Source organism: Corapipo altera, unplaced genomic scaffold (genome assembly GCF_003945725.1).
Source record: "Corapipo altera isolate COAL_440 unplaced genomic scaffold, ASM394572v1 23b, whole genome shotgun sequence".
NCBI lineage: Eukaryota > Metazoa > Chordata > Aves > Passeriformes > Pipridae > Corapipo > Corapipo altera.
Genome location: NW_020884885.1, coordinates 9,382,476 through 9,410,234, shown reverse-complemented (window position 1 = coordinate 9,410,234; position 27,759 = coordinate 9,382,476). Strand labels below are relative to the sequence as shown.

Below are 27,759 nucleotides of genomic sequence, written 5' to 3'. Positions count from 1 at the left end.
GCATCATGTGTTATATAGTGTTAACTTTAGGCAATACTAGAATACAGCTGTTAAGTATGGTTATTCTTTCCACAACTTCTTAGTCTAACTCTCATATCAGCTCAAAACATTCCCACTCTTTAAGCATGTAGTAGCAACAAAGTACAATGCAAATTCTGCTAATGGGGTTTTCTTTCCCCCTTTTCCCACCCCTTTCCTTCAGGGACAAGTTAATATTTCAGCAGGAGTGGGACATCTAGATAATTTGTTTTCCTAATTCACTGGGGAGGTCAGCAGGGTCAAACACTGTGTGACTGTTCTCCCCACCTTGATTTGGAACCAGCCCAGCACCTGTTCTGTCTGTCTCTCACTATCCTTCCAGCAGGTTGGTCTCACTATGATCTCACTGACTGCTCCAACTGTAAGGTACCAGTCCATTTTACCCTCTCTGATGGAGGCAGCAAACTGCTCCATCCTGCACTCACTGACAGGCAGCTCTCTGACCATTCTGTTTCCTGGAGGAGAAAGACCAGGAGGTTGGGACTGTCCCAGACCTGTCGGTACATGTGGAGAAAAGCAGAGTGTTGCTTACGTAGAAGTTTTATTGGAAATTCTGTGAATACTTGAAGTACACTGGAGACTTTCCAAAACAATACAATTTGAGGAGCCTTCCCCTCCACCCAAAGTATCTGTAAATCAGCAGCTACATACATACTGTCCTTAATATCGAATCAAGCAGACAGCTGCTAAAATAAACAGCCTTCATAACACAACCTGTGGCAGGCCACAGCAGTAGCTAGATCTTTCCTGAAGCAGAGCATTTGTGCAGTGGTCAGGAAACTCAGAGCCTAGATGTAGCAACTATGTGTTGAAACTGAGGAATGTCCAGAGAAGAGGCACCTAACTCAGCCCTGGAGAATCTCTTATTGCTATGGCCATCCAGCTCAACACTAGCAGCTTATATAGGCAATTGTCCAGCCTTTTGAAATAGAAAAAAACCGTGCCACACCGATATTCTGCCTTATGAGATGTGGGAGCTGTAGCCAGGTTAGGAACTACATCAGCAAATGAGCACAAGTAATAGCACTGACCTTCTAGATGGGATTAGCAAGAATGGCATGCTCTGCCAGCTCCACAGCTTGTCGGTAGAAGAAGAGCACAGCAAGAGTGCTGGCTAGGTGAAGTTCAACCTTGACTATTCTTCTCCATTCATACAGTGTGAACTAGCACTTAGCCTCCTCTCTGCTGCTCTGCAGCCCATAGTATCACTAGAGAAAGGTGACAAGCACCTGTCTGAGCTATTTACTACAAGTTGGCAGACCAGCTTCCTGAGCAAAGATGAGAGCCAGCTGATCTATTAATTCCTTGTGTTAATGCAATCCTTCTGCAACCCTTTCCACCTGTGAAACAAGGTGGCTCTGGCTGTGGGGATCAAATATTTATTAAAGCCCATGTAACTTAAGCCCTCTTATGAACTGTTTATCTTTGAAGTTTTCTTAAATGTTTGTGCATTTTACTTTGCACGGACAAGGCAATTTCCATGTGAGGTTGCTGAAAAGTTGAATTGGTTGAGTAAGCTAAAAAGGTTCTGGTGGGTAACTTTCCTTCAATAAAGCTCTTACCTAGAGTTCTAAAGCTCACACGGCCTCCCACCAAACACATCACTCAACAAAAAAGTTGGGAAAATTCAAAGCATTGCATTGCTCTGACCTTACAATCAGCTCTATTCTGAACTTGGCTCCTTGCTCTAGCAGTGGCACAGAAACAGTGTTCTGGAGTGGAGCTGGGGTTACCCTGTCAGCTGCAGGCAATATCTTTCAACTATGCATGCAGCAGAGCTGAAGAAGCTGCCACACAGCACTAACTAGAAGGCTGGTTACTTGGACACTGAGGAAATTAAGATGGTTCCTTGGTAATGAGGCAATACAACCTCATTTCTGGAGAAAGAAAGAAAAAGTGTTTTAGGACAGTAAGGGGTCTTGCAGTTGCTCACTCTAGTTACACATGGGAGGAGGAGAGAGAACCACAAGAAAATTCACCTTATCCAAGCTTCTGTTTAGTGTCACCATTTCTCCTCCCATCCTTACATAGGGCAAAAGACAGCAGCCAAATCAACCATAGAGCACTGCCAACCAGTCACACTGTCGATGGCCAGATCATTACAAAAATAAAATTTCAGCTACTCAAAAGCCAGCTGATTAAAAAGTACCATAAGCTTCCCCAAAAATGTGCTTCTTTGAAGAAGCTGCCTTCTGAATGACTGAAGATCACTGCAAATTCATCCATGCCTATCAGAAAACAGCTTTTTACCAAGTCTCTGCCGCTCCACTCCACTGATGTGTGCATTTCATTCTATCAACAGGCCCTGACTCGCTGTAATAGACACACAGTCCCCAAAACAGAGTATAATATTAATCAAGTCTGTCTTAGAAAATAAATATCTTGGATATTTTCCTGCAAAGAGAGACCAGTCTCACTGGCCAGGGTTCCATGGCACACATGCTCTTGGCAGTGATCCCGGGCAGAATGACCCACACTACTACATGAAAACAGAACATCTTTTAAATATAGGTTTCTTTAAAAGCAATAAATATTTTTGATTCTTAAGTTCTTCTATTAACCATAAAGCAGGAAGGTTTGCAAGGATTAGAGGAAAGAATCTTGGACTAAGACTCCTAGTTACATAACCCTAAAGAAATAGGATTCCTAGTATTTACAGTTACGTTTCAGAAGCAGAGACTATGAATTCAGCATCATCACAGCTGCCACCTGCAGGTTTGCCAACAGTCAACACTGTTGAACTCAGCATGGCCAAATGTCAGTGCACTCGGGAAGGAAAAGTAGAAAGCGCTTCTGCAGTTTCACTCCGGCTGATCAGCCACCTAACAGAGGACCTGGCACAAAACCACTGTGTAGAGACCCAGTTCCTTGGAAGCAGGAAAACAAAGGTAACTTGTGTTACACAGGTCCCAAAGCTGACTTCTCTCCCTGGGTTCCAGGCACGCACACTGAAGTCAGGATGAAATGCCCCGTTGTGTGGAATGGATGTCCTGGACTGAAAGCTGTTGAATCTGCTGAACTCACAGACCCTGGAAATAAGCAAAAGCTTTCTATGCTCTAACGGGATCGGAGACTGTAGGAAAAAGTCTGTTAGCAAGAAGCTCTACCTAGGGAACTTACACCAGAAGACCCTTGGAGGAAGCTTATGGCAACTTTTCACAAAGCCCCTCCACATAGAACACAGACTGAGGAAAAAATAATTTTCATACACTGGAGTTTGACTTCCTTGTCCCTACTGAAGTCTTAAATTCAAAACTGACTGTGAGCAGGAAAAGCGGTCCAGAACTATAGGGTGGAAAAGTTGAGGAAAATCAGCAGATGAGCTGTATCTGCCATTGAAGAGAGCAATCAAAGAAAGCTCACTTGATGGAAGGAACTAGTCAACGTGAGACAAAAGGCAGAGCAGGGGCAATAGAGATAGTTGTTGATGTCATCTCCAGGATGCCTTGAGGAGGAAGAACTGCTGCAGCAAAACTAGGAAACGGCTTCACTGCAAAGTTTCTACAAAAGCATCAAATTCTTTGACGTTTTTCTCGTGGACTGCCAGCTTCTCTGGTAATGAGTCCTGAAAGGGTAAAGAAAGGTGCAAGTCAGGGCTGATTCACAGCAGACAGAAGGAAACTTTAAACACATACTCTAGGATAAAAACTCTGCTTCTGAGTCTTGCAACCTCTCTCCACTGCTATGGGCTCCCCTTCCCATGAGCACAAAAGCAGGAACCCTGTGGCAGCATCCAGCAAGTGACCCTGACAAGGGCACTCTGCCCAGAGTCTGTTTGTTCTGCAGGAACAGGAGGTGCACTGGGGCCTTTCCTTGTGATATCCCCGCCACCAGCTGCAGCACAATAACCTGCTCACGTCACTGCCTTCATCAAGTCACTTGCAGCTCTCAGCCTTTGGTATTCATTTTTCTCCACAGTATGTTACAATGCCAGAGAGCCCAGTGGAGCACTCACTCAGACATGACTTTCACCAGTCACACCGGGACTTTACCTCTGCTCAGGCTGCAATTTCAGGCCTGATTTGCCACAAGTTTGACACCCCAGAGGGAGGACTAGTTTGGGGGGTTTCAATGACAGCCAAAGCAAGCACACAGCAGCAGCTTTCAGCTTCAAGACAAACACACCAGTTTCAGAGGCTCAAGTGTGCCACAAATGTGCATTTATCTGGAACATATTAATGAGGGACTCCCTTTGGACTCCCTCCCTACCTGTCTTCTGAGAGGTACAGGAAAGACATGGGGGCTTTTGGAGCGGGTCCAAAGGAGAGACACAAAAATTATTCAAGGGCTGGAGCATATCCTGTGAAGACAGGCTGAGAGAGTTAGGGTTGTTCAGCCTGGAGATGAGAAGGCTCTGGGGAAACCTTACTGGGGAGACCTTATTGTGGCTTTTCAGTACTAAAAGGGGGCCTTTAAGAAAGGTGGGGACAGACTTTTTATTAAGGGCTGTTGCAATAGGACAAGGGGCAATAGTTTTAAATTAAAAGACAGTAGATTCAGACTAGATACAAGGCATTTTTTTATGAAGGTGATGAAACTCTGTAACAGGTTGCCCAGAGAGGTGGTGGATGCTCCCATCCCTGAAAACATTCAAGGTCAGATTGGATAGGGCTCTGAGCAACCTGGTCTAGTTGAAGATTGGACTAGATGACCTTTAAATGTCCCTTTCAACCCAAACTATTCTATGATTCTATGAAGATACTTTTTCAAACTAGGGGAGAGCATTATAAAGCATATACGATTGCCACAAAAAGAAGTATCAGGGTTCCATACCAAATCCTCTGCCATGGATTGTGCTCCAATGTCAATGGAGAGGCTGCTGAGTTGAGGGGGATTCTGAAACTCACGGTAAAATGTCCCCAGGTCCATTGGAAGAATGTCATCTTTTGAAAATGCTGGTTTCTAGAATCAAAGATACTGCTGTTAATTCCCATAGACATTGGCTTCTCTTTTGCTACAATCTCAGGTAAAGTCATTACCTGCTATAGTAAACATCTTGGCATTACAACTGTGGCTGCCATAATGCATATTAAATAACTGAAGAACAGCAAAGATCTATGGTTGTTGAGCAGTTGGAAAAGAGCATTTATTTGGAATCTGGCTCCTTTAGGCATTAGAGAGAGGATGCCAACTCTAGGTATTTAATTGGTAGCTGCTGATTCCAGGTATCAGTGTCTTTGCAGTTCTGGGATTGTCGAGCTCTGGTTTGTATCTGTGAATCATGGGTCTTTTCCACTGCCATTGAAAACTACTCTTACATCATTTGCCATCGTACAGCACCTGAAGCCCATCTAAGATGCAGGTGTTATGTAAGAGCACTGATGGGGGCACTTACAAAGTCGATCATAACAAAGTCATCATGGGTGTTCCCTGTGCTGCTGCCACTGGAGCCCTCTGAGTGTAAGCTGCCTTGTAGAGGAGATTCAGTTTCTGGGGAGTCAGGAGGATTGACCTGCCCAAGAAATCAAAAATGGTGAGTACTGATCTTATGATTATGTCTGTCTGTGTATTTTGACAGCGTGGGGGCAGTTAGGAGGTTTGACAATAAACACACTACAGCAGGGGCAGCAAACACATGCTGTTATTTGCATGTCTAGAGAGCCCAAGACTTCAACACAGGAGACTTCTTGAAATCAAACAAATCTGAGTAACTAGTTATTTTCTCAAAAAACAAAGGAAGAGAATAGCATGGATGTTTGCATAAGGGTTGCTGAGAAGGCACATATACCTCTGGAAGAGGCTTACCATGGGGTCGTTATCTTCCAGCTCAACATTCTTGGGAGCAAACATGGCAAAAGGAATGTCTAAGTTGGCCATGGTCACCTGAGGAGATTCAGCAAACAGAATTTCACTAAGACGCTCTGCTTACCCAGCACAGAACAGGATACTGAACGTCTTTGTCAGGCCAGCTAAAAATGGCCCAAGATCAAGTCAGCAGTTAGGCAGGAGGCTGACAAACTCATTTAAAAGGCATAAAATAGAGAGATGATACTCAGCTGACCTAATGCAGATACGTACCCTGAGGTGGGATTGCTTATATACCTCTTGTATAATATAGGCAAAAATTAACAAACTGATAAAAATTCAAAGAATTCTCCTTCATCCATCCAAAAGGCCTAGAACAACAGCCCTAGGAACTGGGCAGAACTAAATGCTTGCTTACTAATGATGAACTGGTCTACTGCTTGTCCCTTCAAGGAAAAGGAGGCTTGCTACCAGCTTTCCCAGTTTATGAACACATGGTAGTGGCAGATCATTGCAAGACCCAAGTGCAGTATCAAGTCTTCTATTCTCAAACAGGGTGTTGGCAAAGTGGGGCAAATTCAACGGCTGTCACATCTCAAAAGGATTTAATGAAAAACAACCCTATAGTAAAACCTGGTAGGGAAATGCCGCAGGCAAGAATATACACTCTCAGTCTCTGGGGTTGCCCTGGCATTGGGGTGCTTTTTGCTCCTCTGTATAGGAACAGATGGAAGGAGAAGGGTATTATGGTGCCCTCTTGAGATCTACTGCTCGTTACCTGGTTAATGGGTTTGTTGACAAAAGCTCCCACCTTCCGGACAAAGATGGTTTCCAAAAGGTCATGTGGGGAGCCACACTTTCCTTCACTGCTGTTTGATACTGTTTCTGTGTCCTCACTGCGGGAGGAAAATAGGTAACTAGTGACTCATGGCACAAACAATACAGACAAATCTATAGACAAATCACATGCTTAATGAGACTCCTTCATTTTTCTTGGTTTACTCTTAATACTGGAAGAAGAACCATTGTACCACACCTTCCTCCTCAGTCATGAGCACCAAAGAAAAGTGGACACTTGTGGAATCAAGATTTTTGTTTAAAGATGGACAAAAACTATTTAGTTGAATGAAAAATTGCTGCCAACTGAAATAAGCTTTTCTTTTTGGAGGTGGACTTTACACTTCAAAATGTGCATGTTCATAGCAATTCCTGTTCATCACTTATTTTTTTCAGTAAAACAGAATTTTCAGTCACAGATCTCTCAGGAAGTGAGGGCAAGGACCAGAATTGTATCTGTCACTCAGTTTACAAATGCAGTAGTCTAGTACATTGCAACAGCCACTCCCAGTATGACTAATGCACTGCATGGTTATTAGTTACTTCTATGACCTGTTTGGGGTCCTACTACAGGTATTCAGAACTTTAAAACAAAAAAAAATGGTTTAGTCTTATGGAAAGAGGATTACTTAGGTAGCATTTAAGAATCATTTGCGAACTCACTTCATCTTGTTTTACAATCAGCAAAACTAGCAGAGAGATTTAAAAAAAAAAAGATAAAATTGATAATAAAGTTAAAGTTGACATAACAGAAGGATGTTACATTGCATAAAAGGTTTAAATAGATGGGCAAGATCATTGTTTGGAGAAAGCCTGAAAAAGCCCCAGTCAGAGAAAGCTGTACTTTATTTTGGGGGATTAAAAGACAGTAGTTATGCTACAAAGAATAGATAAAAAGGAGGAAACAAAAAGTCTTATCTTAATATGATTACAAATGGGCTAGCACAAGAAGTGGATCATCTAAAACCAACCTACCTACTAGAAGGAGTAGCTGCTGAGTAGTGGACTCCATCCAGTGGGGTGCACATCCTCTCTTGGTCAGCTTGAGTGCCATGTGCTGGCTGACTAGGAATTGGGGGAACTCCCCCCTCTTTGCCTGGACCAATCAACTGAGACAGAGAGGAATGGTTGAGTTAGATACCTCAAAATCAAACAAACACCACAGTTCAATACAAAGCAGATTCCATTACACTGGGCTCAAGTTGTGGGATTTTTGGCATATGACTGGGCTCCAGACCCCATAAGGCTGAGACAGGTGTCAAGTAGAAGCTGATCACCACAATACAAACTTTTTATTCCCTACCTACTCTACTCCACTTCAGGCCTGTTTTACACTGCAGAGCTCTCTGGCTATAGGTCCTCTGCTTCAAGGAGAGGAGTGGGGGGGAAAAAAAAATATATCCTCTTGCTACAAGCCCATGGCTCCCTACAGCTTCCTGAGAAGGGGAAGTAGAGAGGGAGGTGCTGATCTCTTCTCCCTGGGATACAGTGGCAGGACACGTGGGAATGGTTTGAAGCTGCACCAGAGGAGGTTTAGACTGGACATTAGGAAGCATTTCTTTGCTGAGAGGGTATTCAAACCATGGAACAGGCTTCCTAAAGGTGGTTGATGCCACAGTCTGTCAGTGTTTAAGAGGCATTTGGACAATGCCCTTAATCCCAGGCTTTAACTTGGTCAGTCCTGAACTGGTCAGGCAGTTGGACTGGATGCTCATTGCAGGACCATTCCGACTGAAACTCTTCTATTCCGTTATCACCTTATCAGCAAAACTCTGGCGTAGCAGCAAAGTCACATGCAGAAAAAGACTTCTGTCAACTTTGCTTATTTGTCTGATGAATGAATGCAAATATGCTAGTATGGACTGTCAGTGTATCCTCTGTCTAGGCTACAGAACTGTGCTTGCATAGCTATAAGGGCAGCAGCTCTGTAGGACAGGCAAAGTTTGGAATCAGTGACTTGCAGGTGCAGGCAAATAAGCCTGGTGCCTGCTCTCTCAGTGTAGTTTTTCCACCTGACCCCTACCCCAGTAAACTTGGGCATGCTGAGGAGCCAATTCCCAGCTCTTGTGGAAGCTGTGCTTTCTCTATATTTACCTTACATTCTTTTCATTCCTGACAGACAGGATACCAATGCATGCACTAGTTTCAATGCCTCTCTCAGATGTACAAGTGACACAAATGATTGCAAATACCAGCCATGCTGATTCTACTCTCTACAAGTACCTGGTGAGGGTGTGCAGCATGCAAGCCACCAGCAAAGAGTACAGGATACCCCATGTCAGCTGATCCAACTCCCAGGGCAGCAGGCTGATAGGAAAGACGAGAGCTGGAAAGCTAAGAAAGACGAGAAAAAACAAGAAGGGCAAAGGGAGGGGAGAGAGGAAGGGGAACGGGAATGCCCCACAGCCTGAATAATCACCAGTCACTGAAGAAGGAACAGGAAAGTCAGAGGCACAGCATTTCAGGCTGGCAGAAGGATTCCATTGATTCAGTGGAATCAATAATGAAGGTTATTGCTCTAAAAAGTTCTTGTTGCTAAGTGGACTATTTGACAGTAGTCCAGGGTACTAAGTCTGGACCTTGAAAGGAAAAACAAGACTGGCTTCCTACACACATAGGAGGAGGCTGAGCAAGGTATGACTGACATCCAGTCCTGTGGAAGCTCTGCCTACAGGCCGGTTTCAAATACTGGGAAAAGCATGAATGCCATCATCAACTTACTAAAGAGCTAATATTTAATCCTTTTTCATCCCAAAGCAAGTACACTATCAACTATTTGAACCTACTCCCATTTCACATTAAAACAGCTGATCTTCCAGGCCTGTTCAAATAGCTTCAGTGAAAGAATACAGAGTCCCATAAATGTGCAAGGTAAAGGGAACTGGGAAGCTAACCCTTGTGAGATTGCTTTAGGAATGAAGTGTTGGAACCAGTGAAACCTAGGAGAAATTCCTTACACACCCCAGGTAGAAATCTACCCAGTCAGGTTAAATAAACTTTCCTGTTCTGGCTTGCTTGAGTCAAGAGGAGCACTTCTGGAGCTCAGTGAGCTCCAGCAGCACCAAGGCTGATGTAATTTACAGGGGTCAGAATGCACTGAACAGCACTTTTACTCACGTGAGGCTGGTTAAGCTGAGTGGAGCACTAATGACTATAAGGTTTAAGGGACACTGGCTGCTAACAGAAAACACTTAGAACTGTGCCTTACTACTTATGTCTTTCACTAACAATCCTGGACAGCTGTTGTGTTTTTAGGAGTGCTTATCCTGTCTTTGGGAGACCTTTATCTGCAAAGGCATTTAAGAAGCCAGTCTCAATAATGTGCCTGGCCCACTGTGGGTTCACCAGTCTTTCTCATGCACAACAAACATTCCACATTGTCAAATTTGTACTTTCCTGTATTTGTTTTGTCATGCCAGAGCCCTATTCTGGCCATGTATAGTATATTCTACTGACAACTCACTTGATGTGAAAAGGCCAGTCCCATCACTGGGACCTTCAAGGTGTCCGTCACCACAGGAGGAGGGGTCTGAAAATGTGCCTTTGTGACAGTAAAAACACACTGTGCACAGATACAGACAAACAGAGGAAACAAGGAAAAGAGAGAGAGTGAGAGGGGGGAGAGAGAGAGAGAGAGAGAAGGACTTCAGAGAAGAACTATGAAGAGTTGGATGAACTGAATGCTAGTGAAGAGGTTTTGGCTGCAGCAGCCACACCTACATATAAAGAAGTCTCAGTATTGCCCGAACACATTCATTTAGTAAAGAATTGACTGGTTTCCAATCTGAGTGAACCACTGAACACGGGTAATATTTTAGTAAACCCTGACATGAACTAACGGCCAGAACTCTGTTCCACAGCTAATTATAATTGGTACCGGCCAATTAGTGAGGAGAAAGCTGAGCAGATGCCAGAAAAAGTAATTTTTTTTTGATTTTACAAATTACATGTATTTCAATACTCTCCATCCATCCAATACTCCTTATCTTCCAGCTTTCTGAGGGATTATATCTTGGCAAATCTATGCTGCACTCTTAGAATAAAGGGTACTCAGACTATGGTGTAATTCAAACACACAAATGTGAAGAGAGAACTCCATCAACAAGAGCAAAGTTGCAGAAGTAAACAGTCTCACAGAGGGTACTAATGCAAAAAGGGCAATTCAAACCTATTTCAGTTCCATACCTCCACCCAGTCATTTTCTTACCAACAGTTTTCATTTTTAAGAAAGCTTCAGCTTCATTTCTGGGAATTATTCATGGCCAGACTCTCTCCCAAAATTTGGGCTACTTCACAACACGCACGCACAGACACACACACACACACGCAGATATGCTATGCAAGCTCGCAGGGAGAAGGAAGCAACTATTCCCTTGTATCATGCAGGTAAGGCCTCACTTTTACTGAGAAGGCAGGTAGAGATTTGAAAAATTTGCCTAGAAAACCACACAGTTCCCAGTATTTTCCTACATATTAAGTTGTATATAGAAACCTGGAGAAAGAAATTAACTTATTTTTTCCCTTCTAATTTACTTTGAAGTCCACTCTGCCAAGACAGCCTTAAAATTCTGTGATAATAAAGACTGACAGTTGCTTTATAAATAAGGGTACAGCATATGGCAACTATTAACCACAGGAAAAGCAAGAATGTAGGCTCATACTTAATGTGAATCCTCAAGGTTCATGTGATTTCATAAAGCTTTTCCCCCTCCATGACAGCAAAGCTCATGACCCCTGGCAAAATGTCAACTTTAATGTAGTTACATGCACTATTACTGTTAAGGAACACTGGCACAAGCAAGCCAGTGGAAATTTCCTTATGAAACCTTTTGTATTTAACCCATTTTATGAAACTGCAGGACACAACTCAGCCACAAACTCATTTCCTGAACTGTGTATTGCAGAATAAGAGAAGCTTTATTCCATTAGATTTACCATGAGCACTGGCTAATTAGTTCAACATTGCCTGATGCCCTGTCACCCAAAATCCACTTGGCAAAAACACGCTTCCTAAGACAGGCTCATTTCTAGCTCGTTCATAAGCAGAATACATTGTGCTAAATCAGGCACACTAATTCCTCTGAAGCAGCAGAAAGACCTATGGCAAATTCTTTCAGTGTGGAACAGCATTCCAATTATTCTTCATTCTATGTTTCACATCGACAGCAAAAGAGATTTAGAGTCTTTAGATTGTCTTTAAAGATCAGCAGAGCCATCTGCTTGGCTGGACAACAGGGCAGGGCATTCCTGAATATTTAAAGCAATAGAATAACTGCAACTCTGGCCAAGTCTTCAAAATACATAACTGTAGAGTCAGATACACAGGACAGTAAAAGAAGTTGGGAGTTTCTGTTTTTGATATTCAAAAGGAAGCCACTTTATTTTAAAATTAAACTTAAATTAAATTTGCAGGGGTAGGTGGAATTATAGAGTATTAAGTCCCCAGTTCAATACTATGACCCAATTTTTTCTTGCTGATACTTCTTCCTGCTGCCCCAACTACTTTTAGATGGTCCAACAGATAGAGCTTTTGTCTTTTTTTCAGTCTTTCTCCAGCATTTTCCTGGTATTTCAATGTTTCTATCTCAGTGTCAGTCTGTTACCCCCAATTAGGCTCTCTGGCATCAATGTCCTGAATTCCTCCTCCTGCAGTATCAGAATGTAAATGTGTAAGTACCCTCCTATCCTCTTCAAGCACATCTCAGCCCAGCTACAGGAGTAGGATCTTTTAATTTTTCTCAGTATTTCAGTCTTTCTAGTTTCCCAGAATTTTGTTGAAATTAGTGTCTAACTAGGTTTTACTCAGAGCATAATGACATAAATAACCCATACATTACATTTTAATTAACAGCAGGAGGCTGCCTGCCTGCACAATAGCTGATGTAGGAATATGCACACTACTCTAACAGCAATTGCTCTATCTAAATTAAGAGCCTGGTTTCTCTTACCTGAGATGGAGGAGAGGTGGAAAAAGATGTGGTACACACTTCTTGGGAATCTTCTACTGAGGGGTATACTGCACCATTGTCCTCACCAGCTCTAAAGCAGCAAGAAAAGAAAAGTTTTCTAACTGAAATATTCTTTGAAGCAAACAAACAGTAAAACACACTGGGACAAACACTGCAGGGAGACTGAGAGTATTTGGGTGGAGTTGAAAGGAGAATTATGAAGGGCTCTCATCTACTTGGCAGAACTGAGGAAAACAAGGTACGAAAACTTTCATTTTCCTCAGGCGTTCGCCTTCTACCCCCACATAAAAAAACAGAGGTGTTTCTAACTAATGCTTTTGTTATACCAGCTAATGCTACTGGCTTTGGTGTTAACAACCATTGTCAAACAACACCACTGGTCCCAGTCTGAATGCCCTCACACACATTTTAGAGAAGATGAACCTCTCATCTACAAAGAGAAATTAAACTCTGATCTTCCCCCAGTGGAAATATCTGGAGATGCATGCATCTGGACACGTAGCTGGCAGTAGGATTAACCATTACACTTTCAAATTCCTTAAGCCAAGATTAAATATCCTTTGTGTCCGAGTGCTTCTGTAAGGAATTTGGGAAAATACTGGGGCTTCCTCACTCAGTCTTCTAGATATGAGGAGGAAAATGTCAACCTTCATCACAGGCTCAACCATCTCAATATGACTGACACTAATTCTCCAGTGTCCCTTCCCATGCAGTCAGTAAATAGTGGAAAAGGCTTTGTATTTGGGCATAATTGATGCCTTCACCATGGCCCACAACTTCAACTCAGTATTTCCTCACCTGTAATTGCAGGGATGCATGGGTGAAGAGCTGGGATAGGGACGGTCCACAAAGTGATCAATTATAATCCCCATGATAGGAGGGGTCCTCTCAAACTGTCTGCAAGGCAACAAGCAATGGTGTTATTTGCTTCTTCTCTCTACTCTCTTCCCAATTCATGGTGCCCTCACAGAAAACCTTTGTGTCTATTAATGGGACCAGAGCACCTTTACAATTCAGTCCTGTGACTCCAGGCATGTATCAACAATTTGGAGTTCTAGAGCCTGGCTCAGGGCTACCCAAATACTCCCCTTGCTGCAAGACTTAAGCATGAGAGAGAGTATTCTCCATCAAGGAGAATCTCAGCAGGAAAGGATAAGCGGAAGGGAAAGATTTAGTGGCTCAGAATATGAGGGGTTTAATAGCAGATTATTGTAAAACAGTTTCTGGCACAATCACATTTTCTTACCTGGTTGACATGAAAGCAAGGTTGATTCTGTAGGCACAAGACAAAGTGATGGTGCCCACTGGGGTACCCACTGTCCCAACACGGACTGTCTGGAAACCTGCAAGGTTAAGGAATGACTATCAGTTTCACTGATTATTTACATGCTCCACTTTTCTATTCTGAGGTCACATTATCTTATTTCTATAGTGTTTCCACTATCCCTTGCAATCTGAATTCCAAAGACGCACACAAAACCCGTAACAAAGCAGCAGCACTAGGCTGCCTTGCTGGTAGGCTTCACCTGCAAGACTTCTTATTGTGCTTCCTATCTTGGTTATCTTCCCATCTTAAAAAATTGTTCTGAAGTGCTTCTTTTTCCTTAGCAGATCATGATCTTCTTTACCAGTCCTACCCCTTAACAACATACTTCCACATTCTTATTTCAGTTCTGGATCTCTAGAGTCAAAATGGCAATCCCCCTAGACTTTGCCCAGTTACCACCATTATACTTAGTACCTTATGACACGAGCCTTCACTGGCAGATCCAGATAAAAAGCATATGTAAACCTCACACTTTCCTCATGGCACTTAGGAATAGTAATAAAAGGCTAGTCAGTATGAAAAACAGTTCTGCTCTAGTTTGTGTGTTGTCTAATCATACCTTCTCCCAAGCCACTCAGTTGCACTTCACCAAAATATATCCTAAAGCAAAACAAAAAAAAAAAGCTATTAGGTCCATTGGGGACATAATGCTATACATATCTTAATTTAATTTTATGAGTTGAAAGGCTGGAATCACTTCTGCTCTTCAGGAAAAAAACCCAAAAGAAATGGCTAGAATGCCCATCTCAAAAAAGCCTTCCAGCTACTTCAGAGGAGGACATGTCATGCAAAAAAAGAAGAAGGAAGAGAAAATGGTAGCTTAATACGAAATTTCTCTTCAAGTTTTTTAAGCTTCTGTGCCAAGTCTACAGTTCAGATCAAAAATGTGAAGCGATATAAAGCATCTTTAAAATGGAGCAGCAGGGCAGAAGTACACACTGGAGGTATGTGCAATGTAGACAGGCATTTACCAAATACAGGCCAGACACCGAACTGGACGCTAATAAGCACTTTAACCAGTGCTTTCACGTATGATTATTTTTACTCTTCCCAACACGGCAGGGAAACAACACTTCACAGCCTGCGCTTAATTTTTCTTCCAATGGCTCCAATGGAAGCTATAAGGTGATACATAGCCCAAAGTTTTCTTCTCCTACTGTTCAGTATTAGTTAAATCCAAGTAATTTATTATTACTCATCCCTTTGTAACCACATTTGCAGCTACACTGTGCAACTCTAGACTTTCTGCTGTTTCAAATGGGAAATTTCTGCTTTACCTGTACAATATTACATATTCATGGCCTTGTTTCCTTGAAAGTCTGTAGGCTGGAGTTACCCTGGTTATAGCAAGCAAAGACTTCAGCAACAGAGACAGCCTGTTGTATACAGTGTATGAAACTTTGATTTCTTTGTCACACCTATAGAATACAAAGGAAAAAAAATTAGTCTTTTGTTCCCAACTAAGTTGCTTGGTTTTGTTTGCTTTGGGTTTTTGTTTGTGTGGTTTGATTTGTGGTTGGGTTTTATTTTGTTTATTTTATTTTAAATAAAAATTAGTCTGGGCTGGTTGTTTAATGTCAGTTGTATTGCCAAAATGATAAAATAAAACCCCAGTGTGGCTACGTGTATTGACCAACCAGCTAAGAGCCCTACTTCAACCTAGTCACCTGTTGTAGAAGTAATTGCTGAAAAAATACATGCAGCCTTCTATTAAACAGAAACATTTTTTCAGTATTAAAAGCATTCATCATTATCTGAAGAAGCACACTAGTTGTAATGGAAGAATGAAAAAAGAATAAAATTACTAGTTTACTTTCTTGACACCAATATTAAACAGTTTGACTACTGCATTAGACAAAGGGGAGTTCCCTCTGAAGTGTTCCTGGCCACACAGCCAATATGTGCTCGTCGATCACCATGGATTAGCCACATTTCCTGTTTTCATCAGCTAAAAACTACAAACATGCACAAAAAATGTGTGAAGAATGCACTTACTTTTCATTCATTTCTAGACACCAAATTTCCAGCTCCATGGAGTCCCCCTGGATGCCAAACAAAGCCTCATTTCAGAACACAAACTTTTTCACATCTCATTAATGATCAGCAATGGCCACACCTCTCAACAAAGATATGTCTCCTGGCTCCCACTTTCTTGTAATGCAATGATAGAAAAGCTGCACTGGAAGTCTCACTGCACAATTACATCACCTGAGAGAATACTTTCCTCAGAATGGCTAAGTTCTTCATGGTCTAAGAAACTAAATTTTGCTGCTCTATCATTTGTGGTTTTGGCCTCACATATTTGCAGTGAGTTGCTTCTGCTAAACAATACATTTCATTAGCATACTACCTAACAATAAAATTTAGATATTTTCACACTGTCTTGGACTAAAGGTGCTCTGGTGGGTGATATAAGATTCAAGTCAAAAAAACCCCACAAACAAAAAACGGCATCTACTTTGACTCAGTTCTCACCTCTGAGGTTTTGAGAGAAATCTCCACGCACATAGACCGTCCAACAGCGGGTAGCTGTCCTGCCAGGGCTTTCTTTGCTTCATGAGTAACCTCTGGTATATCTTTGATTGCCAAATTGAACTGCAGAATGAAGCAGATGATTCAATTTTTTTATTTCTTTGAAAAACTGCCTAATGGTACACTACAGACAGGCTCATAGACCCATATATAACATACTAGGTCAGCGCCCACTGAAATATTTATGAAACAGAAAATTTCCAGCTGGGCTCAGGCTCTTCATATTTGGAAATATTTCCTTGGCTGCTAATTCAAATGTTTTTCTAGATACTGCCATAAAAAATTCACTCCTTTTCTCTCACTTGAGTGCTGTCTTCACCCACAAAGTATCTTGAGTCTTTTCAATTTTAATAAAGCCCATTACTACAAAGTCCTGAATTGCAGAGTTGCAAACTTCTGACAGAATATAACTCATCACCTCAACCCCAGAAGATCTTGGAAATATGCCTTAACTGGCAGGAGATGCTGAGAGGCACAATTTGTGTCACCTCTACTCAGCCCTGAAGAGTCCAGAGTGATTTGTTGCATATGAACAATAACAACCAAAAAAAATCCACCCCCCCAATGAACATAACTGAATAGAGTAGCTATTCTATGAATGGTTATTATAGTCTGCACAAGACTGTAACAATCACATGGTGTTCTCACCACACACATGTGTGAGTGCACACACACACACACACACACAAACACACAGAGTTAAGGATTTGCTTTAAAAAACATGACCTTACCCAGTCAGAACCTGTTGGGGAGGATGATGATCGGGTACAGATTTTCTCTCCAAGTCGGGCCTGGACAATTACTTGTACCGTCTGGAATATAAAGGAAAAGAAACACACTCATGTTTTGGGCTCAGTAGAGCCCTTAGTTCAGAGTTAGACAAGTTTCAAGTAAAAAAAAAATGAAAGGGCTGACCAGGATATAGAGAGGTAGAGTTTGCTTCACTGATCTTCATGTCCAATCAATTTAAATTATTACATGTAACAGGCAAATGTATTTCAGAGAGAAAATCATTTTAGGCTGACCTTTCTCTGTAATAACATGAGGTGACCAAATCAATTTTGCTATCAAGAGTTGCAGTTTTCAGTATTAATGAAACAAAATTTATATTCTGAACCTAGACAACTAAAAGGAAAATCAAGTGCATCTGTACATGTATACCAAAGCCATTGTCAGAGTATCTACTTGCATCTACGTACCAAGTGAGGCCAAATTTTATAATTACTTATCAACATAATTCAAAAGAACATTCTGGTATTATTGCTTTTGGATGCAATGTGAAAATTGAGATACACTGGAAAGAAAGAGTGGAGTCCAGCAGAAGATAACAGCTGGATGGTTTGTTGTGTTGATAGAAACCCAAAGCTGACAGAGGTTTGAAGTGCCTACGACTGATTCTAAAGCAGGACACTTCTGGGGGATTAAAGAGGATCTGAAGTAGAAAAAGGGGAAAAGATGTTTTCAAAGTTACTCTCAGGAATCTCCTAAATTTGACATCACCTTTTCTTGCTTTGGTCTTCAGCAAAACAAAAAAAGAAACCCAAACCCCATGTGGTTACTCTAGCCACAGCAAGAATGTTGGGTCTTTTTCTTAAACAAGAAAGAAGAGGCATTTGTCCAAAGGAGAGAAGTTACCTTTAAAGCAAAAAATTTGATGAACTTGTCCAGGTCCTTCCTGTCCTGGGAACTGAGATCAGTGTCCATTGCATATGGCAATCTGAAATACAACACAGGTCTGGGAACAAAGTCTTCCTTCAGCTTTCTGTTTACATTTCAAAATATTTTTGCCATTAGAGGCCACCTTAAACGAAATGAACTTTGGAGTGTGAGTGTGAGGTATAAACACACACTACTAGTTTACCTGGTCAGTGCAAAGATAAAAATAATGAAAAAAACAACAAAGGAAGTTCAGAATTAAAACTCACTACAAGTTCTCCGATTTTGCTACCTTAACTAAAAAAAGCAAAACCAGCAACAACAAAACCCCCAACCAACCAAACCAAACCAAAAAAAACCCCAAAACAAACCCCCCAAAAAAACCCACCCAAAACACTCCTACACTGACTGGATGCTATACCAAGCTATCCAGGAGACATGGCAATCTCTGCTTCAAAAATTATGTATAATCAGCTATCAGCACTGGTCAAAACAAAGCCAAATTGTTTTCCTGAATCTGAAATTCTAAAACCAGTATTTCAGCAGTATTTCAGCAGATATTAAAATCTATATAATAAACCACTGCTGGAACAGGCTACGCCGCTTCTTTACTTCTAACAAATAGTGCTTGTAGTAAAACTGTACAGCTATAAATTTACCTACAATCAACTGAAAAGACACAGTTTTACCAAGGAATCAACCAAAGTCCTCTGTTCATTTCTCTTGAAAGCTCTGATAACAAATAGTTAGCTTTCACATTCACACTGACTTGTTTTTCCAAATACGATTGTTTCCAGCAACACAATGAACTTGCAAAGCATCTGAAGAGAGGCAGGGCAAGGCACTAATCTGATTTCTGCCACCACCACGTGACATGGCCCGGGATAAAACACAATTTTTCCATCTCTCAGTTTCTTCATATATAAGTTAATAATCGTACAGAGACCATGGAAAGGAACGCCTTAATTAGTAGCATTAACTGTACTTTTTGCTCATAAGCCTTCCAAGTATTAATTCACCCTTAACTCCTGTTGCTGTTTTGAGAGAGCTAATCAGCCTGAAGCAGCTTGTCAAACACCACGTATTTACTGAACGTGCTGCTCGTCACAGAACCCTTGGAGATCTGAGGTCAAGGGAGCACGAGCAGCTGCTGTGCACAATGTTACTCAGTGTTCAATTGTTAAACAAAGACTGAACTTGCAGGAAGGTATGCTATTTATACAAATTAAAGCCTGGCAGGATGAAGGGGCTAATAACCATGTTCACACAGAAGATATACTATCTTTAATGACCACACACATGCAGGACTTCTATTCAAAATGTCTCAGTTAATAGCAATAAAGGCCTAATGCTTTAGAAGCACCATCCAAGATAGGCTGCTAGATAAGAATACTGCAACTTATAGAGCATTTTATACAGAACAGTGCTGGTTTTTTAATGACTCTATAAAAAGAAAGTTGGACATATAATACGGTTGAAAAGTTCCTAGGCTATATTCATAATTCATCTCCTAGTCCTGCACAGTTCTTGTTACAAAATATAAATTTGTAAAATAAAAAAAACAAAAATAAATTTTTAAACTGAGAACTAACAACACGAGCCATTCAACATCGGATGCATTAGCAAATTATCCTTTGGATATTTTAACCTTCTCACCAAAACTATTATACTTTCTTTCCCTGCCTTTACCTCCAGTAGACTGACATTACAGACCTCTTCTACCTTAGGGGGGTTCAAAAGGAAGTCAGCACTCAGAGTGCTGTTTAATTGATGCAGCACTCCAAATAAAAAAAAAAATAACCCTTTAGTATAGACACTTCCCACTATACAAAAACCCCCAAACCAAACTATAAAACATGCAAGAACGATCTGTTAATATTCTTTTGACTCATTAAGTGAAGCACTGTCAGGGCTGAGGAAATCTGATATTTACAATAAAACCTGGCTCATACAGGTGATAAAATACTGCACTAAAAAATACTTTTTTTTTTCCCCTCAGCAAAGAGAATGCTGACATTTAAATAGTGAGAGAAATCAAAGTAGCTTTTAATTTGAAAAGAAGTGAGAAGGCATTTCTTTGCAATCCCAGGAGAAAGAGGCAACAAAGTATATCTCCTGAGGTTGTGAGAGAGCTGTCAAATGAAGCACACACACTTGCCTCATGCAGCTGGAAAAAAATTTTGATATTGACTATTACAAAACACTTGGAAACTAATGGAAGGTCTTAGGTTCACTGGTCTGTTAGGAAAGGAAACAAAGATGATCATCTGCATGATTCTCGGTGCAGTATATGAATTAGTTCTAATGACCACACCCCCAAATATCTCCAGAGAAGAGAAACAGCCACCAGAGGTATGTCTTAAATTGAGGTTTCAAAGAATGAGAGCCTCATGGTTCTGCCCTGCTGCAGCAGAATTTGGATTCTTCCTGCAAGATCTCAAATTCATGAAACATTTGGAAATTCATACTGTTACCTCTGAAGCTTCAAATGTCAGCAACAGTTGACTCACCAGAGCCTGAAGTAGAGTAGAAGGTATGGGCCAAGGTTTCCTTTCAGGGAGAAAATGGGACTTTGGAACTCAGCTTCTGAAATGTGTAAGGTAAGGGCTGTCATCTGATGACCACCATCTCCTCATTTTTGTAGGAGGGCCTCTAGTGATTGCCTGACACCTGCTAAGGCTTAGGACAAGGTTCACCTTTAGAATAATTCTTGATGAGAGTCAAGATGGAGCTAGAATTACAATTTTTTATCTACAGCAATTCTTTGGTAGTCTCAGGTTAGCTGCTACAGCTGACCAGAACAGGAAGGAAATTCTGTAAACTTAGTTCCACCAAACTCATTCAACCTCTCAGGTCCTGTTGCAATGCCAGCATGGCTCCTTGTTAAGTGCCACTACTTGAGCATATGCTTAGTTAGAGGAACATGCTGGCTAATTTTACACTGAATAACAACTAGAAGGAAATAACCTTTGGTCTAGGTTAGAAACCTACAAATGACTGATTTCCTGTCACCTAAGTAATCCTTTCAGTAAACTGATGTATTCATAGGTACAAACAAGCATTTTGTCCACATGGCTTTTTGCTTTGTCTCCCTCTTCCTTTTTATACTATTGCTTCTATTTACATGCCTTTGTCTTCACTTTGCTGTGAACAGAAATATCAGAGATGGATGTTTAAAGGAGAACTGCCACACGTGGCTCTTTTGACTAAAGCCTTATTCTTTCTCACAAGCTTGAGGCAGACGTTTACCCAACAGTTTAACATTTAAGCACTGTGCCTTATACACTCAGCTGGTACTTACACTCTCCTTCTCCAAGGAGAAGGACACATCAGCATAAGCTGGTGGCGCTGTTTGCATGATGCAACGAACTGTAAGAGCCCTCCCCTTCATGCCTTGGTACATCCCAGAGGAACTACACTAACCGGCATGCCATGCTCCAACTCGGGAACAGCCCCGCTGCTGGCAGATACCTGTAACCCAGCACACAACAGGTGCACAGGAACACCTGTGAACTCCGTGACACTATAGTACATGCTTCATACATGGGAATTTAGCGTGTACATGTCTGACACGGACATAAAAAGGAAAGGAGCAGAAGCACCTGACACATACCAGGCATTATTCATGCTGCTGGGGAAAGCATACGTAGGCTGCTTCCATCACCTCCTACATTTCACTTTGAGCCATGGCTCCTACAACTTAAAGTCATCCTGCTTTCTTTTCAAGTCAGTGCAAAATAATTACTCATGGTTCCTACCCCAGAGGGAAATTAGGGATGAAACCAGAGTGGGTGTCACTGTAAGGAGAAGGGTGTGGACTGCTTCCATCCCAGATGTTCATTCCCTGAATTATGCCCCCCAGACCAGGCTCTTGCCCCTACCACTCTTCCAGAACTTTGTTAATACAGGACACAAATCCAATCTCCAAGGATGTCCTATGAGAAGCTCAGAAAAGTTCGTTGAATCATTCAAGTGAACAAGAAGCAGATGGAAGTCTTTTGAAGCTTTTAGCAGAGTGCCTCTGGCTTGACGGCCAAGAAAGCTTTCCTAGAATCATCCCCTTCAATGATCAAGAAGCTTCACTGCAAGCAAGTATTTAAAGCACATTAATAAACAACTATAAAAAGATCTCCATAAAGACAGTGCTCTTTATGGCTGTAGCTTCAAGGCTGGGCCTACAAGTCAAAGTCCATTATCCTACAATTACTTTAAATTAATCTCCATTTTTCCTTCTTAGTAGGTTAGTCAGAAACATGGGGAGAGGGAGGGAACAGTTCTAAATTTCAAGGTATGACACACTCATTCTTTAAAGTTCATGGATTTTTTTAAAGAGGCAAATAGAGTAGACTCTAGCAGAAAAACTATTTCACAAAATATAAACATTCTTATGAAATGGAAGGCATGCCTAAGTTTTGAGTGATAAAGAGGTAATTTCTCCTCCTGATCAGTAGACAAGTTAACTTCATAACCAATAAATGATTCTGCATCTTAGTAAATATCTTATTAAAGCCAGCACTGCCAGCTCCACTGACTTAGAAAGAAAATTAAGTAATTCCTGTTGACTGGTAGTTACATTCTGTACTTTCCTAAGGTCTAAAAATGGTATCAGTTCAAAGGTCCATCCTCTCATTTTGTTTGTCAAGCCAAAGTATACAAACTAAACCAGAATCTGCTTCTACATACCCTGTACTACAACCACCAACATAATCACCACCTCTCAACTTCTGTATGAACACATGTTCAGAAAAGTTAAGATTATAGGATACCATTTAAGCAAAATAAAGTGATCCTGTATGATCCTTCCAGACACCTAAATATAGCCTGGCTCATATAAATGACTTATTTCTTGCCACAAGAAGGAGGGGTCCACCAGGTCAGGCCACTTCTGCAATAATTTGGAGATGCTCTAAACTTCATTTGTGTAGCAAACTAATTTTCAGCTAAGGCAGTAATTTACTGTGTTTTTCCCCGTTGCTATGTGCCTAGTCACACTGCTCTTGACACTTGTAAGTATGCAGTTTGAACGCTTAGTCCAAAGCGTCTCTTTTCTACTGTTCACTGACGTGGAAGGTCTCTACTCTCACCAAATCCACGGGAACAACTCTGGCGATGCACTAAGAGCCATAGCTCCAAGAGGAAAGAAAGATACAATAACCTGATCTTTCCTAACATACAGAAAACTCGCATGTTACAGGAAAATTATACAGTGGAGTGTGCGGTCTCACCTTCTACTATTTCCAACAGACTTTAAATTTCCAACAGGTTTTAAAAGACACCACTTTTAGAAATTCCAGCGGGCCCTATCCTCCCTAGTCTCCACTGACAGCCACCAGCCGTCAGGAAAACGAAGCCCAGCCGACACGAGCCCGTCGGGAACCGACCTCCGACAGCAGCGAAGTCAAAGTAAAACGCAGACACGAAGCCGCATCCCAAGGCTTAAGGTCCACGTCGCGACCCGCTCCCTCCTAAGGGCCGCCCGCAGGCCCCCGGAGCTCCCCCCGCCCCGGCCCGGGCCCGCGGTACCTGCGCGGGGCCGGCAGTGCTGGCGGCGCGGCGGCTCATCCCGCGCGGGGGCCCCGTTCACCCGCCGCGCCCCGGACACGGGGGGGCTGCGCGGCCCCGGGACCGCGGCCGCCGCCTCCAAGCGCCGCGGCCGCCGCGGGGCTCCGGCCAGCGCCCCTTCTCCTCCTCGGTGCCGGCCCCGGGGTCTCGCCAAGAGTTCAGCGCCGGCGGGGGTGTGCGGCCGGGGGCCGGGCCGGGGCTGCCGCTGCTGCCCTCAGAACCGCGGGCTGCGTCGCACCGCCACCACCGCCATCGCCGCTGTTTGTTTTCATCCGCTGCGGGCAGGGGGGGAAGGAAGGAAGAAGAGAGGGAGGGGAGGAGGGAGGTGCCTGGGTGTCCGCGGCGGCACTTTCCGCACAGAGCCGCCACTCCCCGCCTGCCCGCGCCGCGCCTGGACCGCGGGCCGGTGGGCAGGAGGTGGCCGAGGTCGAGAGAAGCGGGGCAGCGCCCGGCGCCGCTCCCGCCGGGAGCCCCCCCGGCTGTGGCGAATCTGCCGCGGCGAACGCGGGGCCGGGCCGGCGGGGACCGCTGGGGAGCGGCCTCGGGGCGGGTAAGGGCTGGGCCGAGCCCGCGGGGGTCGGGCCGCCCGAGGGTCAGGGGCGCCCGGAGAGGGCAGCGCCCGTTGGGCCTGTGGGACCCCCCGACGGGCTGCCCGCGGTTCGTGTCTGTCCTGCCCAGGCGGCGGCCACTGGAGACGGCTCCAGCACACCCCCCCGCCACGGGAGGTAAATTCCTGCCAGCGCCAGGCAGAGTTGTCGGCTCCGCGGTGAGCCCACCTGCTGCCACCTCTGTGTTTTTAAAAGCAGATACAAAGAAGTAAAGAGATTTGCTGGATGGTCAGAGTAAAAGGAAAATAGTAACGGAGCTCACCAGTAACAACTGTTCTGAGTCTCCTTCCCCTTTGCTTTATGCAGGTGAAGCCTCTGGGAAAGCCCTGTCACGGAGGAGCCCCAGGGGACCCCTGGCCGTCAGCCATGGCTGTACCTATCGCGGTTCTTGACTGCGACCTCTTGCTCTATGGCCGCGGACACAGGACTTTGGACCGCTTCAAGCTGGAGGATGTCACGGACGAATATCTAGTATCCACGTACGGCTTTCCCCGACAATTCATTTACTACCTGGTGGATCTTCTGGGTGCCACTCTCTCACGCCCTACGCAGCGGTCCAGGGCCATCAGTCCGGAGACACAAATACTTGCTGCGTTGGGTTTCTATACCTCTGGCTCCTTCCAGACTCGCATGGGGGATGCCATTGGCATTAGTCAAGCCTCCATGAGCCGTTGTGTTGCCAATGTAACCGAGGCATTGGTGGAAAGAGCCTCACAGTTTATTCACTTTCCTGAGGATGAAGCTACTGTGCAGAGCCTAAAGGACGACTTTTATGGGCTGGCAGGCATGCCGGGAGTGCTCGGGGTGGTTGACTGCACCCATGTGGCAATCAAAGCACCAAATGCTGAGGACCTTTCCTATGTGAACCGAAAGGGTCTCCATTCCCTGAACTGCCTGATGGTGTGTGATGCCAGAGGAGTCCTCCTCAGTGCAGAAACGCACTGGCCAGGCAGCCTGCCCGACTGCACAGTGTTAGAGCAGGCAGCCCTCACAAGCCATTTTGAAACTGAGCTACGTAAAGATGGCTGGCTACTTGGTAAGGCAATTTTTCCTCCTTCTTTTCAGTGGAAAGTCTACTATATATTGTCTCCTTATTGAGTCAAGAGCCTCAATGCTTTCCTGCCAATTGCTTTGAGATTTGTGATTCAGTTTGGACAATCCTTACCTTAGAAGTTTAGAACAGTAACTTCCAATCTGTGTTTTATACAGTCTGGTTATTGTGTGTATTAGTTTACATTTATTCTGTTAAAAGCTTGTTTTCAGTATCTTACACCTTTCTAAGCTGAATTATGCAATTTTTAATTCTAGATTAGGGTCCCCGTCTAGCTGTTGTCTTTCACTGGTTTATGCAGTAAATGAATTCACTTAAAACTCTTCCATGTATTCTACCAGGATTTTCTTGAGTAAAACTGAATGCCTTTACTTTGTCACATTTGTAAACTGGAGTTATTGTTGCCCTTTCATGCCTTCTGTTTTAGCCAGAGAAATAAGTTATTCTGTATCTGCTGTACCAGAAAACTGAGAGTGAGGAGCTGAAATCTGTAGCTGTGGGTGTGTAACCTTTTCCTTTTCACTGCTAACAGGTGACAGCTCCTTCTTACTGCGGACATGGTTGATGACCCCTCTGCATATCCCCGAGACACCTGCGGAATACCGGTACAACATGGCCCATTCTGCCACTCACAACATCATCGAGCGGACGTTCAGAACCATTCGGTCGCGTTTCCGCTGCCTGGATGGGTCCAAAGGCACCCTGCAGTATTCTCCAGAGAAATCCAGCCACATCATTCTGGCCTGCTGTGTGCTTCACAACATCTCCCTGGAACACGGGCTGGACGTGTGGTCTTCGCCAGCCACAGGACACATGGAACAGCCGGAAGAAGAGTATGAGCAAATGGAATCAGTGGACTCGGAAGCCTGTCGTATTCGTCAGGAACTTTTACTTACTCATTTTAGCTAATGAGTAGAAAGCCTTAGAAAAGGCTTCTAACAGTTCATCTGGGAAGTTATCCACAGCAGATATGCCCCTTCGTCTTCTTTAGTAAGACGAAGTCAGTAAAGACCAAGCAGATGTGAGACAAGGAGAAATTTTACACTCTTCATTTCAGGCAAATTTTTGAACTTCTCTCAGTTTCGTCAGAGATGCAATTTAATTGTTAAAGTCTTACTGTTGTGATACTTAGAGGCTCCCCTTTTACCTGACTTAGAGAACAATGACTAATGTGACATCAGTGGAGAAATTTGGGAAGTTGGCTTTGATAATGATGAAAAATATGTAAACCTTGCACTTTTTTACAAAGCAACAATTCTATGCTACTGTGTAACCCAAAACACTTATGACTGATTTTTAAACAGCATTTCACACAAATTAAAATTCCATGTGAATTCATGTCTACCACGAATTCATGAGCAGAAAAGCAAACATTTATCTTTTTATTTGCAGGTATAAATTCTTGCTAAATACCATTTTGCTGTTTTGCAGATCTCACAAAACCCAATAATTTCTCTGAAAGCTGAACTGTGTTCTGGGGAGGGTCTGGCTTTTTGCTTGCACATATCTAGAGAGTCAAGAAGAGTTGAATGTTTCTTCTTTCCCAGACAGGCTGGAGAAGACATTAAGCTATGGTTGACTGTCAGGTACTTAACAGACATCAGGACATAGGCAGGTGAATGTTAAGAGTCTCATTTTTACTAGGTATGTCTGCTGCAACAGGAGACTTGTCATCTTGTTGACTGCTGTAAAAGAAATGTCAAGGACTGACTGGGTCACAGAAATTGAACTGATTGCAAAACTTCTTCTTTTAGATCAAGCTGAGGTACAGAAAGGCTGCTCTAGCGCTGCTGGCAATCTACCTCTTCAGTGGAATGAGATGACTGATGCACACTGTTGTTGCTGGCACAAGGCCGGGCAGTTTCCTGGCAACCTTCTCCTTCTAAAAGACTCAAGTGTTCCCAAGGATCTCATGACAGCAGTCTGAGAAAATTTTGTTTCTTACATTTTATTGTTTGTTGGGCAGTAGATGAAACAAAACAATGGGGAATGCAGAATGCTAAAAAATTGTAGCTGCTTAACGTAGCAGTGCAAACACCTGGCACAGCAGGTCTGTCCTTTTAGAGGAAATGAGCCTGGATCATGCCCCACATTTGAAGACTACAAGAGTATGGGACGTATTTTGAAGTGCAGAATGGAGAAGCAGGATTAGATACAGTCTGCCAAGTTTGCAATGGCAGTAAGCATTTTCTGTCTTACAGAAAACCAAGCATGCTTTATGATGTGTAAGCAAGATGTTTTCAGAAGCCTTGATGAGAGCTGTAAAATGTACAACAATCTGAGATGTAATTCTATTTTCTTTACATACCTTCCCATGACATATCATATAGGAACTACTCTCGGTCACTGCGGTGAAACTCCTGCTCCTTTTAGCTAGGAAGAAGCAGACGAGCATTGTTTTCTAAAAAAATAAAAAAGGCATTTTTAAGGTAA

The 27,759-nt window shown here is 43.0% G+C and overlaps 2 protein-coding genes across 18 annotated transcripts; one reads left to right on the top strand and one right to left on the bottom strand.

Annotated features, from left to right (window-relative positions):
• Positions 1–561: 561 nt before the first annotated feature.
• Positions 562–24,629, bottom strand: ATG13 (autophagy related 13). Of its 13 annotated transcripts, none has more exons than XM_027642054.1 (19): positions 23,331–23,441; positions 20,616–20,691; positions 18,085–18,166; positions 17,181–17,261; positions 16,393–16,512; positions 15,913–15,959; positions 15,195–15,335; positions 14,477–14,517; positions 13,837–13,933; positions 13,389–13,487; positions 12,570–12,660; positions 10,085–10,183; positions 8,845–8,955; positions 7,597–7,730; positions 6,563–6,680; positions 5,785–5,862; positions 5,375–5,491; positions 4,813–4,941; positions 562–3,604 (listed from the first exon to the last, which is right to left on the bottom strand). In XM_027642054.1, exons 3-19 carry the CDS (start codon positions 18,151–18,153, stop codon positions 3,527–3,529), a joined length of 1,650 nt encoding a protein of 549 aa, XP_027497855.1. In that variant the 5' UTR covers positions 18,154–18,166; positions 20,616–20,691; positions 23,331–23,441; the 3' UTR covers positions 562–3,526. The 13 variants fall into 13 exon arrangements, with proteins under 13 accessions (XP_027497855.1, XP_027497856.1, XP_027497858.1 ...); XM_027642055.1 differs by having other exon boundaries at positions 20,616–20,671; positions 23,331–23,394; XM_027642057.1 differs by lacking the exons at positions 20,616–20,691; positions 23,331–23,441 and adding an exon at positions 24,538–24,629.
• Positions 23,435–27,759, top strand: HARBI1 (harbinger transposase derived 1). Of its 5 annotated transcripts, none has more exons than XM_027642071.1 (3): positions 23,435–23,538; positions 24,580–25,311; positions 25,859–26,670. In XM_027642071.1, the coding sequence occupies exons 2-3, from the start codon at positions 24,642–24,644 to the stop codon at positions 26,233–26,235; spliced, it is 1,047 nt and encodes a 348-aa protein (XP_027497872.1). In that variant the 5' UTR covers positions 23,435–23,538; positions 24,580–24,641; the 3' UTR covers positions 26,236–26,670. The 5 variants fall into 5 exon arrangements, with proteins under 5 accessions (XP_027497872.1, XP_027497873.1, XP_027497875.1 ...); XM_027642072.1 differs by lacking the exon at positions 23,435–23,538 and adding an exon at positions 23,820–23,927 and having other exon boundaries at positions 24,582–25,311; XM_027642074.1 differs by lacking the exon at positions 23,435–23,538 and adding an exon at positions 24,109–24,217 and having other exon boundaries at positions 24,582–25,311.